The sequence below is a fragment of the Xiphias gladius genome, chromosome 8, assembly GCF_016859285.1.
Source record: "Xiphias gladius isolate SHS-SW01 ecotype Sanya breed wild chromosome 8, ASM1685928v1, whole genome shotgun sequence".
In the NCBI taxonomy this organism is placed as follows: domain Eukaryota; kingdom Metazoa; phylum Chordata; class Actinopteri; order Istiophoriformes; family Xiphiidae; genus Xiphias; species Xiphias gladius.
In genome coordinates this window covers 5,454,216-5,469,792 of record NC_053407.1, presented here as the reverse complement: position 1 = coordinate 5,469,792, position 15,577 = coordinate 5,454,216, and the positions used below count along the sequence as shown (strand labels likewise).

The 15,577-nt window shown below is 37.7% G+C and overlaps 1 protein-coding gene across 6 annotated transcripts in view; it reads left to right on the top strand.

Annotated features, from left to right (window-relative positions):
• The window catches only part of spon1b (spondin 1b), a 108,388-nt gene that overhangs the window by 63,112 nt on the left and 29,699 nt on the right, over positions 1 to 15,577 (top strand). For all 6 annotated transcript variants that reach the window (XM_040132885.1, XM_040132882.1, XM_040132886.1 and 3 more), the window contains one exon: positions 15,232 to 15,296. In XM_040132885.1, coding sequence (XP_039988819.1) covers positions 15,232 to 15,296 — 65 coding nt within the window. The remainder of the gene's footprint in view (positions 1 to 15,231; positions 15,297 to 15,577) is intronic.

Below are 15,577 nucleotides of genomic sequence, written 5' to 3'. Positions count from 1 at the left end.
AAAAATATAGCCCTTTGCCCAGGTACAACATTAAAATGCTGCTTAGATGTTAATGTAAGAATAATCCAAAAAATATAATGCATGACACTATACCACAGACAAAAGCCATTCTGCTACATAATGAGCACTAATGGTATTTTTAGTAAAATAATATTTTGCATGCAGGACTTTTACTTGTCATGAGAGCGCATCATATGGTATAGCCAGTAAATGCTTTCACAGTGTTGTTACGTTTTTATTCTCTTTTTCAACAAGCACACATAGAGCTGGTTATCAGCCTTTTGTGATTTAAGCTGTCCTTCCCTTTTTCTAAAAAAATTGGAAGTTCAGTCACGCTTTTACATTTGTATTGCACCCTGAAAGTTAGGCTAAATAGCTTTGATTGACTGACATTTGAGAGCCAACGTTGCTAGGAGACGTGCTGTGAATGTCTGTGGTGCACTACTAACTGGGGCATGCCATATGCCCATGTAACATATGAATGTTGATACAAGAACATTTCCCCCCTCTTTCAGAAAACCCAAATAGCACAGGTTATGTGCTGTTGACGATTTAAGCAAACTGTCCCTCTTCAAAAGTACACATTTGGGAGAATCCATCATGTTGTTAAGTTTATATTTCACTCAGAAAGTTGATGCTAGTTAGCCTAGCTTGCCAATGATAACACTGATTCCCACACATCAATTGCTGTTCATGTTATTTCAACACCTGCTGAGTCAGCTCCTGCACACTCAGTGCTGTGTTTGACCACATCATAGGAAGGAACCAAAATTTTACACTTCATAAGAAAAACCAATGTAGAGGGCACTGTCACTGTAGAAAAATAAATAAAGTTACATTCCTTCTTTTGGCAATTACAATTTTGACCAAATCTGTGAACAATCAGCTAGAGGATATAAAGGGCCCTATTTTCATGACAGTGCAATGACCAACACAAGCAGCGCTCTGAATGTTTAGTAATTTCCTGACCTTCAATTAAGTTCTGCCCATTTTTTTAATTTGGTTTTTTGGTGCCAAGCTCAGAGGGTACAGTGTACAGGTGGGAGAACAGGTGCAAACAGGTGGAAGGTTCAAATGAGGCAGAGAAAATCAAGTTGTTGGTATATCAGTGGAAAATGTGTTTTAGACTTTGCAATTAGAATAGACATCTCAGAACCAGGTCTGTTCCTGGTGCAATAACAATCTGCTTCCCCTGGTGAATTTATTAACAAAAGCATACTAAAGGAGCAAATGGGCAGCAATGATGGAATAATACTTATAAAACTGCAAACCTTTTTAACTAATACCCAGCCACTAGAGCTGTTTAAATTGGCACAAAAGTGAATGTTTATTGTGTTTAAAGCAGTAATGTTGGTAAATCAGTATGAGTGATTCTTACTGTATCTATTGTCCACAACTGCTTTATACTGTATGAAAAGCTTCTCCATAAGATAATTAAATCCCTTCAGCCATCTGAAGGCAGCAGGCCAAGTGATTTGATAAATCTGCACCCTCTGATTTGAGAAGTGCTGCGTCAGAGTGCAGTGCCATTACGCACGACCATCCACTGTGTTTACCTTTATTAAATCAAATGCAAATGACATCAGACTGCTACAAAGTAACCCCATACAATACTACACACATCAGACTGGTCCATTATGACTTAGTATTCTGTTGTTTAATTGGGAGATGTGGATTACAGCGGCTCATGAATCCTGTATCATTACCTCCTTTCCAACTTTCTTTTCAGCAAAAGTAGCATTTCATGTTCTATTCTTGAAATGCATTACGGTTCAAATGCTGTTGTGTCACATTGTATTTCTACTGGTTTCATTTCTACTGTATCTCATGTCATAAATGCTCATATTATGCCATAAAATGTGACAGATCCGACTGGTCCATTATGACTTGGTCTTCTGTTGTTTAAGTGAGAGATGTGGATTACAGCGGCTCATCAATTCTTTGTGTCATTACCTCCTTTCTAAGTTTCTTTTTAGCAAAAATAGCATTTCATGTTTTATTCTTGAAAAGCATTACAGTTCAAATTCAGTTGTGTCACATTTTATGGTATAATATGACCATTTAAGACATGAGATACAGTAGAAATTAAACCAGTAGAAATAAAAATAGCGTTGGATTTATTTGATTGTAAAAATGGCTTCATCAACATTTTTTTATTATTCATTTCTATCATCTCTCTGCAAGTTAAATAAAAATCCATACCACCTGGCTCTGCCTGCAGATATGAGGCTTGTGTGTTCGGATCCTGCTGCTCCACCATCCAGACAATAAAAAAATTTCTTGGAGAAGCCTCTTTCCATTTGTGGAGCTGTTGTTGTCATGTGTCACTGTGATTGGCACAGCTGTTGCCAATCAGAGCACTGACACCAGTGATGTGATTGGCTAAAAGTGAATTTATTAATCCCCACACCCTCTGATTTATATTCCATCCCAGCCAGCCCTTTCAAACTTTGCACTACTGCACCTACATTAACCAAAATAACAGGTGTGCTTGGAGACACCCAAACAGACGTGCAAGAGCCACTGCTTTGTGCTTGTTGCTGCATTTGTCATATTGTTGCATGGTTACAATAATCAAAACTGAGCCTTGTAAAAGTTTAATGAACAGTGTGAGTGCTGCTACGTCAAAGTCCTTCTCTAGTGTTCAGTCTATCAGTGGTCATAAACATCATCTGGCTGACAGGTCACACAAACCAGAATCCATCTGCCCTCACAGTGTTACAAATATTTTTACTGCAGTCTCTCTTGTTTCTCTGACCTTTAAGGATCCCCTCCAGTCCACTTTTTCCATTTAACAGTTTCCCTGGGAGGTTGTGAAACCTGCCCATCCCAGACTGTTTTTTAGCTAGTTTTCTGTCCACCCTCTGTGTTTTTTCCAAATGGTCATGAACAAAAATCTCTGCGAGCAGTGACTTTATTCCTGTGACAGGGCCAAGGGCATGGAATTCATCACTCACACTGACTGAGTTACACCTCGGCTCAGCTCAAGGTCAAAGCAATTATTCGACTTTCACTCCCACTCTGACTTCCCTCTTCTCTCTTTTCTCCTCTTCATAGAACTCTACTTTTCTTACTCCTCCCTGGCCTCGGTTCCTTCTCCCTCACCACTCTGCATAGTCATTCTCTCCAACATCATTGCTTTCTTGTGCTTTTTGTTTTTCTTTTGTTACTCTTATATTTTTCCAACTTTGTGAACTTACTTGCCTTTCTTCCTCCCTCCACGATTTCTTTCTACCTGAAACATTGCTCATAGAAAATTGTTAATTTTTTTTCTTTTTCTTAAGATATTTTTTAAACCATTGTTGTCTATTACTGTGTAAAATGCTTTGTATAGTTGGCTCTCTGAAATTGCTTTGAAGTCATAATATGACTTCCTCTGTTTGCACTTATCTATCCCACCAATGGGTCAGCAGCAGTAACCCAGTGTTTTGGGTATAAATCAGTCCCTGATTTAATACCTAAGATAGACCCCAGCAGAATGGTTTGATTGGAGATCACAGGGTTTCCAGGTGCTTCATCTCGTAGACTCAATGGTGGTTACAAATAAAGTCTGCAGCTCTGATTATCTTCACATACAACTATTAATCATCATTACAGTCCAAAGTGAACAGTAAATGCAATTGTTGTTTTTGACTGGGAACAGATCATAACACCACAAATTGATTTTGAATTTGTATGATGCTGGCTTGTTAACCTGCTAATCTCAAATTATTAGATCTTATTGCATTCAATTAAATTAAGTGATGGGTACTCTGTGCAAGATGCTCAAGACGCATACCTTAATGCAAGTACTTGGTATACCACATATGTACAAATATATTTCTCAAAGGCACAGCACAAAGAAAAGAATATACTAGGAAAGATAAATCCACAAGCTGTGGTTAGACAACAATAAAGCATAAAGCAGAGTAACATCATTTGGGACTTTTTCACCCACTACTTTGGAGACAGTCTTGGATGTTTCCCAATAAGACTGCATTTTTTTTTGTTTTGTTTTGTTTTGTTTTGTGATCGATTCTGATTTTATTAACAAAAGAAAACGTGACATAAAACAGACAATAAAAAGAAACATGAAAATGTCTATAAAAAGCTCGAGCCCTTCAGAAAGAGTACAGTCAAACAATAATAATCACAAGTACATTGTTGTCCTTAACAACAGTTTAAGCTTTTCATTTTCTGAGATGTAAGCTGTCCCTCAAGATAGAATGATAGACCCTGTGTGCTGCTCTTTACTTGAGATATGTAAGTTAACTCCTCCCAAAACAATTCACATAAAGCACAATCTAAATCTCCCTTTTGTGGGACTTGTTCAAGTACGTTTTCAGGTGCAGAGTCCTCTTTGCCTCATTTCGTATACCCAAACTGGAATTGGCTGATTATTGCCCCCTGTTGCTGATGAGGGGAAATCACCCACTATAACTATAGACGGGGAGAAACGCACTGGCTGGGCAGTAAGGGGTAATAACTTGCCCATTATGAAGACAAAAATGGTATCCCTTGCAATGAATGACTGTTATTTTACATAATCACACAGGGGGGACTGGATTATCCCAGATGTACTAAGGCACTTTTTAGTGATCAAAAATTATTTCTCATTTTCATAATTCGTTATCTTAAAGCCTTTAAAAAGTATTTCTCTATAGCATTAAATAGAGTTTAACAGTCAAAGACTCGGCTAATCTGCTTCATCAGGACTCTATGGGTGTGGTTTGATCAGATTTGTTTGACAGTGGCCCGGCAACATACACAACAACCCTACAACTGTGTAAATGTTGCTAAACTCTGATTGGTGCATCGGAATATGCAACATTATCTTTCCCAACTGAGCTCTCTTTAAACCAGTGTATAGATAAAAACACAAATACAGAAATCCCTCAGGTGAAATAACGAAAACTACTCAAATGTTGGCAGAATACGTGATTATGTACAGTAGGATCCCAGTGCACATAAAAACTGGAAAATATGTTTTCATGGCCACAAACCACAAAATGTAGCTGAGACTAATGGAAATGCCAATTTTGCAGGTATTTGGTCATAAATCAAACTACTGGATAAAGCAATATCTTGCCCTGATGTAGGCGCTAGATGAAAAGTCAGGGGATCACCAAAGTCATTAGGTGATATCTTCTTGACACTATGAACGTCTATACAAGATTTAATGTCAAACCATTCAGTAGTTGTCAAGATATTTACGTAAATACCAAAAATGTCAACCTGGTGGTGTTGCTAGATGAAAAGTCAGGGGATCACCAATGTCCATAGAATTTATCTTCTGGGAACCATGATTCTCTGTACAAAATCTATTGGCGATCTATTCAGTACTTGGTGGACCGGGTCCCTAGAGCTATGCCTAACCATGCCTAGCATGGCTAAAAGTGTTTTGTCTTCCTCCTTAAGCAGCCCTTTTAATATAAAGTCATTAGATCTGTTTCTTTGTTTCTTTTTTTTGTTTTTTCACACAGAGGTTTTCATAGTTCAGCCTATCTAGTACAATATAAAACAAATGGGAACTGCCAGAAGTGATTTCAAAATCTTTACGTTAGCTGCCAGAGGCAAAGAACCAGTTCTCAGTTGAGCACAGAATGACTTTTGCCTTCTTCCCAAATTACGGCTAAGGAAATGTTCGAGACTGCAGTTTGATCAGTTATCCGTAGAAAAGGCTACAAAAGGCTACACCCTGGAAAAAATGTCAGAACCTTTCTTTTCCCGAATACCTAAACAGCAGATGCAGTTGCGGTTTGCTTGACCTGAGTAATTGCAAATATATGAAAAGAAATGAGAATCAATGCAGGACCTGAATGACACAGACCAGAACAGAGAAATGGACAGATAGGACACAGGGGGGAACAAGAAGCCCTCTAATGGTACAAGACCCTCATTACGTAACACAAGGCATTAAATTACACAGGTTAATACAATGAAATTATCCATCTTCTCTTCTCTTCTCTTCTCTTCTCTTCTCTTCTCTTCTCTTCTCTTCTCTTCTCTCACAATCTCGGGAAAATCTCAGTGATAATGATGTTTTAGATTCAAACCAAAGCGCCAGGTCTAAAAGCCTTTGAGGTTTCTTGGATGAGTGGTTGCATTCTAATGGAAAGTAGTATTTAAAACATCCCCTACATTTCAAGATCCACTTCACGCGCAAATTCTAAAGACTTTCTACCGAAGCTTCCACATTTCTTCTATAGCAAAATCTTGGCTTTCAAAAGAGATTTCATACCAGTTGATTTATTTTTGTTGTAATGACATCTAATTTCTTATCTCAGCTTGAAAGTATTTTTCTCCCCTTTTCTCATCTGTCATAACAAGTTTTTTTTTTCTCCTCTTTTTTAGATGACTTCTGTGCTCATTCAGTGGAGTCATCCATTTTCTCAAACTACCTCAAAGTTAACTTGTGTGGTAAACAGATAAACAAATCATCAAGTTATACCAGCAAGAGGTATAAAGAGGGTTTAAAATAGGATGATCTGTGGATTTGCTTTTATTCATTTTTTTTCTAATGTAAATACAAATACTTGTGCATATACCGGTCTGTAACACATAGTTCTGTGGCCTGATCTATTCACTTTTTAAAAGCTCATCACTCCATGTCATTCTTGAGCCTTTATTAATTGCAGCTGTTTGGTTCTTTGAAACAAACAGAGAGGTTTGCCAAGATTAGCACGTCAGTGATCCATGCTGACTAATGTCACAATGTTTCCTCAGGTGAATGTGTCACATGTTACACCCGACGCTGGTGTGATGGATTACCTGTCCCTCAGGTTATAATAATTTGGAGGACATACACACACAAATACACACACACACAGACTAACAAAATCATTTTGATACTGAAACACACATGGCAAGGTGCACAAAAAAAGGAGACATGGCTACGGTACTGTCTTAAAAGACTGAGCTAAACCACCAGAAAGCATAAGTAATGAGTGTGTGTGTCATCACATGGACAAAACATACACACAGGGCCTTTGGACAACAACTTCGGATATGCTCCAGGCATCCCTTTCCTCTGACACAGTGAGCACACTGATGTTTCTGCCAGAACCATCAGAAAAGGTTGGATGAGATATGGAGGATGTAGTAAATCGATTGGATCAGAAACTTGATCCATAGTGGCACAGCCTTCCACAGATATGACCAATCTTAGGATATCTTGCGTTCAGTGGCTTACTCCAGCTGGGTCCACATGGACTGTTTCTACCTCCTCACCATCCTGCTGGCATCTACTTCTTCCAGTTCTGCTTGTACCTCTTCCTGAACTATGTGTTACCTATCCTTCCCTTCGGGTATATTGAGGTCTTGGAATGCTACCCTTCTAACTGGCACATTGTCCTGAAGTTGTGATTCGGCCTTTTTTCTTCCTGTGCATTCACTTCCTCCCAGTCTTGACCCATGAATAATGTTAATGTTATAAAGAAATACTTCAGATTGAAACCAAGTTTTCAGGGGCTTTAATGAGGACTGGTTTAAAAACTGGATGTAATTTTTGCTGTGTGCTGTCTGGCATGTATCTAAGTGAATACTTACATGTGTCAGTGGACATGTGTGTGTGTGTGTTCCCACAGTTTGACCTAAGCTGTGAATGTTATCCGACTGAGTTACAATGTATTGGCGTAGTCATCCATCTGTTCCATGGCCCCTGTGCAACTGTAATTGCATTAGTGCAGTGTTGATTTTTTATTAGACACCTTTTCCCAAAGTCCCTAGGCTCATTTTCCTTTATTAGACCAAGTCTGGAAAGACAATACAGATCCTCAGGCCGCCGGTGTGGGCGAAACTTAGACCATTGAGGGGATTTGGAAAGGAATGGTGCAGGCTGTCTGTGTCTACCTCTGTTCCGTTCAAGTATTTTTCTATCCAGCTAATAAGAAAAATTTACTCTAAATTCTAAAAATGGCAGACGAAAAACAACATCGGAATGTTTCCATCACTCAAATAAAAGTTTTTTCTGAACTGGCAAGTTGATGTTGATGGTGATGTCGACCGAGCTTCTATCTGAAGACAAAAAAAATTGAACATTTTGAAACAACACAATCTATAACCAATTCTGCAAAGGCATACAGTATTTGGCATATTTAAAATGGAAGCAACCGCATGTTTTTGAGCATGAAAGTTTATTCACAGCCTAGGAAATAGTAATTTAAAGCAGCTATAATAATAATTATGATTATAATTTTTTTTATAACCACAATGGATCAAACAATTATGGGTAATGTCAAAGACGTTGCTTGTAGTGATGAACCCATAGAGAATTGTCACCAACGATGCAGTTCCCCTTTGAGGTTTACGGAGCTTTTTAACATCTTTCAGCTCATTGTTTTGTTTTTTCTAGCCTGCAACTTAAATCTTTTGGTTCGCTCTCACTGCTGTCATAGCAATGTCTTGGCCACAAGATGTGGTGGACTCTTCACACAAGCACGACTCCAAATGAATGCTAATGTTGCTCCGTATCTACTGGATAATCTAAACTGTATAATCAAAATGTTTTAATAAAAGGTCCAAGGTTACTGAACAAAAGAAAATAAAAAAATAAAACAGTGAAATAATAAAAAACACATAATGTACCCCAGACTCAATTATATGACCCTTCACAAATATCTGGTTACAGAACCTTTGGCAACAATGACAGCCTCTAAATGTCTCTTGAACGCATCTAGAAGCTCTTTGCTCCTGTCTGCTGGTAGTTTCTGCAACTCTTCAACTGCTCTGCATTCAAGCTATTTTAAGTTTGCAGGAATCATTTTTGCAGTGGCAGGTTTCAGCTCTCTCCAAGTTAGCTAATTTTAAACAGTCCATCTTTTCCTTTTCAACCATTCTTTTGTGCTACTGGGTGTGTGGAAACATTATTCATGCCCTTTTTGTGCTTTTCTTTCAATAGTGGTTTCCTCCTTGGCCTTAATGCATGGAGCCCTACTTAGTTTAGTGTGAAGCATATGGTATGGGCTGAAACCACCACTACAGATTGTTCCAGGTCAGGCTGAAGATCTTAAGATGTCTTGCATGGTGTTTTTTCCACAGACATCTCTCATTGAGTTTCTTCTTAGCACCACGTCCTGGAAGCATCTTAACAGTTTTAGGACTGTTAAACTTCTTGATAACTTTATGAACTGTTGTGTGGTTTATTTGATGGTGTTGATGATGTGAAGAGGATGAAGGAGACTCCGCTGACACTGTCTTGATTACATATAAAGGTTTATTATAAAGAAGAACAGCGTCAAGTCAAGCTTCTGCAGATCTGCTTGTGAGAGGGTGTGAAGCCAATGAACCACTCTGAAATTCAGCCTTGGTCACCGACTCTTAAATAGGACAGTTGTTTTCCTAAAAACTGTCAGGCACATATGGTTTTAGTTACAAAGCATTAACTGCCTTTGGGGTCTACAAGAACCCTTCTGAGGAACTTTGACCTATGGCCTCTGAGCCATATCTCTATTTTCACACATGATTTATATTCTACATATATGACCATACACCTCAGTTGAAACAGGGATTTCAAGATCTTTGGCGAGTTCCTTGTAACCTTAGGAATTGTTATGCTTTTAGCATACCATTGTGAAAAAGAAACTGGAAACAATCAGTCCCTTTTTATGCAGTAAAACCATCATTTATTGGTTAATTCAGGTCATGAGAACAGTGAAAATTGAGCAAACGTGAGTTTTGCTAATTACAAAAATGTTTGTATGCTAACATTGCTAAACTAAGATGGTGAACATAGTAAACATTATACCTGCTAAACATTACATGTTAACATTTTGAGAATATTACCATGCTAGCTTAAACCACTGCTGTGCCAAAGCACAGCCTCTCAGAGCTGGTAGCATGGCTGTAGACCCCTAGTCTTTTGAAGGTCCAAGCAGCAATAGGTGTGGAACCTATTGTTTTTGTAGATATGAGTATGAGTCAGTGAGGAGCAGGAGGTAACTGAACAAACTGCTCTCGATCATGGACAATCCATCTCTGCAATTTTGCAGGTGTGGTTTTAATTTAATTAATTGTTACCCCCAGTCTGCTATAATATAACAATTTCCCTCACGGGATCAATAAAATCTATCTATCTATCTATCTATCTCTCCATAAATGAAGCACAAAATGAATAGCAGAATTGTCCAATCAATTAATTTTCTGTATCAATCAACTAATCAAATAATCAACTAATCATCACAGCAATAATTTGAATTGTGGTTAGGTTTGAATATTGGTTATGTGCAGTTGGGGTGCTAAAATAAAAGAGGAAAAAATTAAAGCATGAGTAAAAATAATATAAAGACATAAGAATTATGAGAAAGAAGGTAATGGGAAAATGGAATGGTATTACAAGGCGGGAATGAAAGACTGGAAGGACTTATATGGAAAGGAAAAGGAAGTAGGTAAGGATGGAACAAGAGGGCAAGTGAGGGAGGGAGTGAATGAACTATTATCATGCTAGGGAGTATGGACTGAATGTAATCCGTGTAAGGGTATTTTACATGGATGAGTTTGTGTGTGTGTGTGTGTGTGTGTGTGTGTGTGTGTGTGTGTGTGTGTGTGTGTGTCTTCTTACCCCTGCTCTATTTCTCTGCTCCTTTTTAACCTCTCTTCTTTCACGGATTGTCACTTCCATTAAGTGCCTTCTTGCCATTTTTACCTCTGCCTTACACTCTCCTCTCCTCCTCCTTGTCTCACTTTACATATTAATGCTTAGCTTCTCTTCTTCCTCTTCTCCTCCACAATTTCCTCTTCCTTTTTTATTTCTACCTGACCAGCTTCTCTAACTCCATCTCCCTCTCTTTCTCTTCTGTTCTTTCTCTTCTCCATGCCTTTAAACATTGGCAAATCACAGTCATTTTGTGCCATTATAGTAATTACCATAAACAAACAGGACCATTAGAGGAAGATTTGTTTCCCCTACTGGCCTCGATGAAGCATTTTGTATTACCTGGTACTGGCTGAGGCATGCCATAAAATTTGAAGGGCTGTTTCACAGGAATAAATTGCTTTCCTTTTAGCCTGAATTGAATAAACGCACTGAGATTTACCCGTAATGAAAGATGGTGAATGGAGGGAAAGAATAACAGAGAAAAAATTACCTTTAACATATATTATTCTTCCAATATGTTTATCTAGAAAGTGTACACAATGTATAACAGAAGTGAAGGGAACCTGCTTTCTTCCACTGACCCTACCCCTACCTTCCTGGCTCCTGTTAGACTATGTGAAGAAATTATATTTGATTTCTTTTATTGGACTTCTTTCATTGAAGTGATTATACAGGACTTAGTTTATTGGAGTAAATCAATATTGGACGCTTCTAATATTGATTAACTTGACTATCTTGATATTTCCTAATTTTTCCTCATGTGCAGGACAGAGTAAAGAGAAAATGGCACAATGCAAGTTCCACATAGAGATATATAATAATAATAATAAGATTAATAATAAAACTAATAATTATAATAATAGGGCTAATAATAAGATTAATAAAAGTAATAATCAGACTAAATGTAATAATAATGATAATAATAATAATTGAAGCAGTCGTATTGAGCAGGATCATGGGGGCAGTAGGTGGTTTGCAGTTACAGATCCATACTCTGCAGCTCCATAGGCAGAAATGCCTGCAGAAAGCAACAAGAGGAGAGAGGAGAGAGACGAGAAAGCACAAAACTACTGGAGAGAGAAGGAGCCGCGTTAGTAACAAGCATCAATAGGATTTGAATGCAGAGAAGGATGGAGAGATAGAGAAGGAAAGAGGAGCTTGCTGCATCATGGGAAGTCTATAGCAGCATAACTATGGTTCAAGATAAGCCTGAGCCAGCCCTAACTATAAGCTTTATCAAAATTGGGGTAATGGGGTAATAGCATGCAAAGAAGCAGGAGAAATATGATCTTTTTTCCTAGTTCCTGTCAGTACTCATGCTAAAGCATTCTGGATCAGCTGGAGAGTATTTACAGATTTGCTGGGATGGCCTGACAATAAGGAATTAGAATAATCCAGCCCAGAAGTAACAAAAGTATGTACTAGTTTTTCTGCATCTTTTGAAACAGGATGTGCCTGATTTTCACAATGTTTGAGGTGAAAAAAGGCAACGAATTTCAGTATAAGGTGAACAGAACTGGTCCAAGCAGAGAACCTTATGGAACTCTGTGACTAACTTTTGAGTATATGGAGGATTTATCGTTAACGTGCACAAACTGACCCATAGGATTTAAACCATTTTAGAGCGGTTCCTTTAATGCCAAATAACTGTTCCAGTCTCTGTACACGATGTGATGGTCAATAGTGTCAAATGCAGCATTTAGATCTAGCAAGACAAAGTACAGGACAGGTCCTTTGTCCGATGCAATTAGAAGATAATTTGTAACTTTCACCAGTGCTGCCTCTGTGCTATGATGCACTAAATCTTGACTGAAAATCCTCAAATAAACTATTATTATGTAAAAATTCAAACAACTGGTTGGTGACAGCTTTCTCAAGGATCTTAGAGAGAAAGGGAAGGTGAGATATGGGTCTACAGTTGGCTAAAACTTCTTGATCAAGAGTAGGCTTTTTAAGAAGAGGTTTAAAGGACTGCAGCACATAGCCTGTTAAAAAAAATACAGATTGATTATATCTAAGGATAACACTTCCTTAAGCAGCCTAATGGGATGGGTTCTAAGAGAGAGGTTGATGGTTTAGATGAAGAAATCATTGAAGATAGTTGGTGAGGGTCGATTGGAGAAAAACAGTCTAAATATATATCAGGTTTTACAGCTGTTTCTAAGGTTCCTGTGTTTGAAGTGAAATTGGTGCCAGTTGAGGGCAGGAGTTGATGAATTTTGTCTCTAATTGTTAGAATTTTATCATTAAAGAAGCTCATGAAGTCATCACTACAGAGAGCTATAGGAATACATTGGATCAGTACAGCTATGACACTGTCAGCCTGGCAACAGTACTGAAAAGAAATCTAGGGTTTGTTTTTATTTTCCTCTATTAATGATGGGTAGTAGGCTGCTCTGGCATTACAGATGGCCTTCCTAAAAGTTTAAAGACTATCATACCAGGCTAAGCGGGATTCTTCCAGTTTAGTAGAGCATGATATTTGTTTGCTTTAATATGAAGTTGTGGCAGTTAAACCACAGAGCTAACCTCCTTTGTTTTATTATCTTCTTTTTTAGATAGGTAATAGAGTCGAGAGACATTCTCATTGAACCTGCAGCACTATCAACAAGATGATCAATTTGGGAGAGACTAAAGTTAGCATAGGAGTCGTCTGTTATAATGAGGCATGGCGGTGAATTAAGTGATGACGGAATCACTTCCTACAACACTATTAGATAGAAATCGAGTAAAGACATTTTTGCCTGATGGCGTGTAGTCCAGTAATAGGAATTCAAAAGTTATTGAATAAATGTTTGATAAAAGAAGATTCTTTGGAAAGAATATTAAATGTTCAATATTGATACCATAAGTCAGAACAAGGTCGAGGTTGTGCTTAAAACAGTGAGTGGGTTTATTTACACTCTGAGCAAAGCTAATTGAGTCTAATAATGAGATAAACACAGTGCTAAGGGTATAATTATCAATGTCCACATGACTATTAAAATCACCTATTATAATTACTTTATCAGTGCTAAGGACTAAACTTAAAAACTCTGAGATAAATATTCAAAATACGGTCCAGGAGCGCGGTACACTATAATGAACAGAATAGGCTTTAATGTTGAAATGAAATGATCCATTGTTCTCTTTCTTATTGTGGGAACAAGGAAAACAGCCCTAGCAATTTCTACACATACAATGAAATACAAGGCACACCAAGCTGATGTAGCGTTTATTTGATCCCTGATCAGTTCAACCACTGAATGATCTGCGTGTGAGAGAACACTGACCTTCATGGGTGAAGGAGTGGTGTGAGTTAGAGCCCATGAAGAAAATAAAACTTTTGTCTCACTCATAATTTACAAATATGATGAAAAACTGAGAAGTTCAAATGAAAATATGGGCAATGCAAACTTTGGTTTTAGATGCAAATCACTTTTTCTTTCCACGTTTCTTTGTGTTTTGATAAACAAACAATATTAACACCATACAAGTAGTTCTTCTTTTAACCATGAAAATTATCTTTAATTAACCAAGTACTTTCTCATCATGTGCTAATGGTGATCAAGTAGTTTCTTTGTGCCTACACCTAATCAAATCTTAAACATAGCAGTGGCAGATTGTAACAGAGAACAGCTATATGAATCACTTCATATGCAACAGTTTTAGAAGATACTGAAAAACATTGACCCTATTTAAACTTATCATTCCAAATGTATCATACCACACAAAATTCAGAATAGATTCAAGACAATGCACCAGAAACTGTTTGGTATGAAGAATTTCTGAAAATTAGCAGTTCCAATTATAAGTTAAATTAGTGTTGAATAACAACATCTATATCTTACACAAACACATGGATGAATGATTAAGGAAACAATATTAACACCACAAAGTTGGTTAAATCTGCAGTAATTGTTATTATAAATTAGTTTTAGGTTTTTTCGCCACTTGGCAGCAGCAGAAACAAGCAACTTTTAAGTTAATATCTTGACCTTTTGAACTTTTTAGACAGTTCCGTATTTACAAATCCAGCAAATACGGAACATTAGAATTCATTTGGTGTCATGTCTCTGGCCACCTGATGAATGTTTGTACAATACTCACACTCCTTTCAGCTCTGTTTTGATCTCCACTAACTCCTGAGAAAAATACTTCAGCTGCTAAATTCTCCACTAAAATAGTCACAATTTTTTTTACACATCTGCATATTTGATTGTGATTTGCGCTATTTTCAACTTTTAAGTTGACAAAAATGCTTATGCTTTAATACATAAGCCAGCGTCACTGCAAGTGGAAACATAAACCTTTGTCTCTAACTGTTACCTCTCCTGCTGCCCCCTACCTGTCGGGATATTTATTCATTGCTCATTGGTCCTTCTACTTATGAGTCTGTCTTTCTTGACTCCTTGCCAGCTTGTGTGTTTCTGTCCCTCTGGCTGTGTACATTCATATACAGTACATATCTGTCTTTGGGTGTCCACCTATGTCCATTTGTGTGTGTGTTTTTTTGTGTGTATGAGAGGATAGTGTGAGGTCTACGGCCAGAGAGGCTGCAGAGCCCCAGGTTGCTCAGAAGAGAAGATGAACACTGATCAGTAAACTTTGAAAAATTACTTCCGGTAGCTCTCTCTTGCTCTCTCTCACTCTCTCCCTCTGCCTCTTTCTCTCCACAGGGAGATGAAGTACTGACTGTCATTAAAACGAAGGCGCAGTGGCCAGCGTGGCAGCCACTCAACCTGTAAGTATCACTTAATGTTAGTTTCACTAAAGGGAAAAGGCATTTCAGTGAGAGATTTGATTGAAAATTAACATTTTTAAAAACGTGAAACAGCAGCAGTCAAATTTAATTTAAAATAAATTTTCGTTGAGTATATATATTCGTGTATATCTGTGCTTGCAAGAACACATTTAGTTTTATTTATTTTTCCGCCATGATAGGGATTGGTGTTCTCCAGGGTACACGAATAATTTTTTTGTATTGACTGTTGGTTCTGGTGATTTGATTGGGTCAGCATTAAG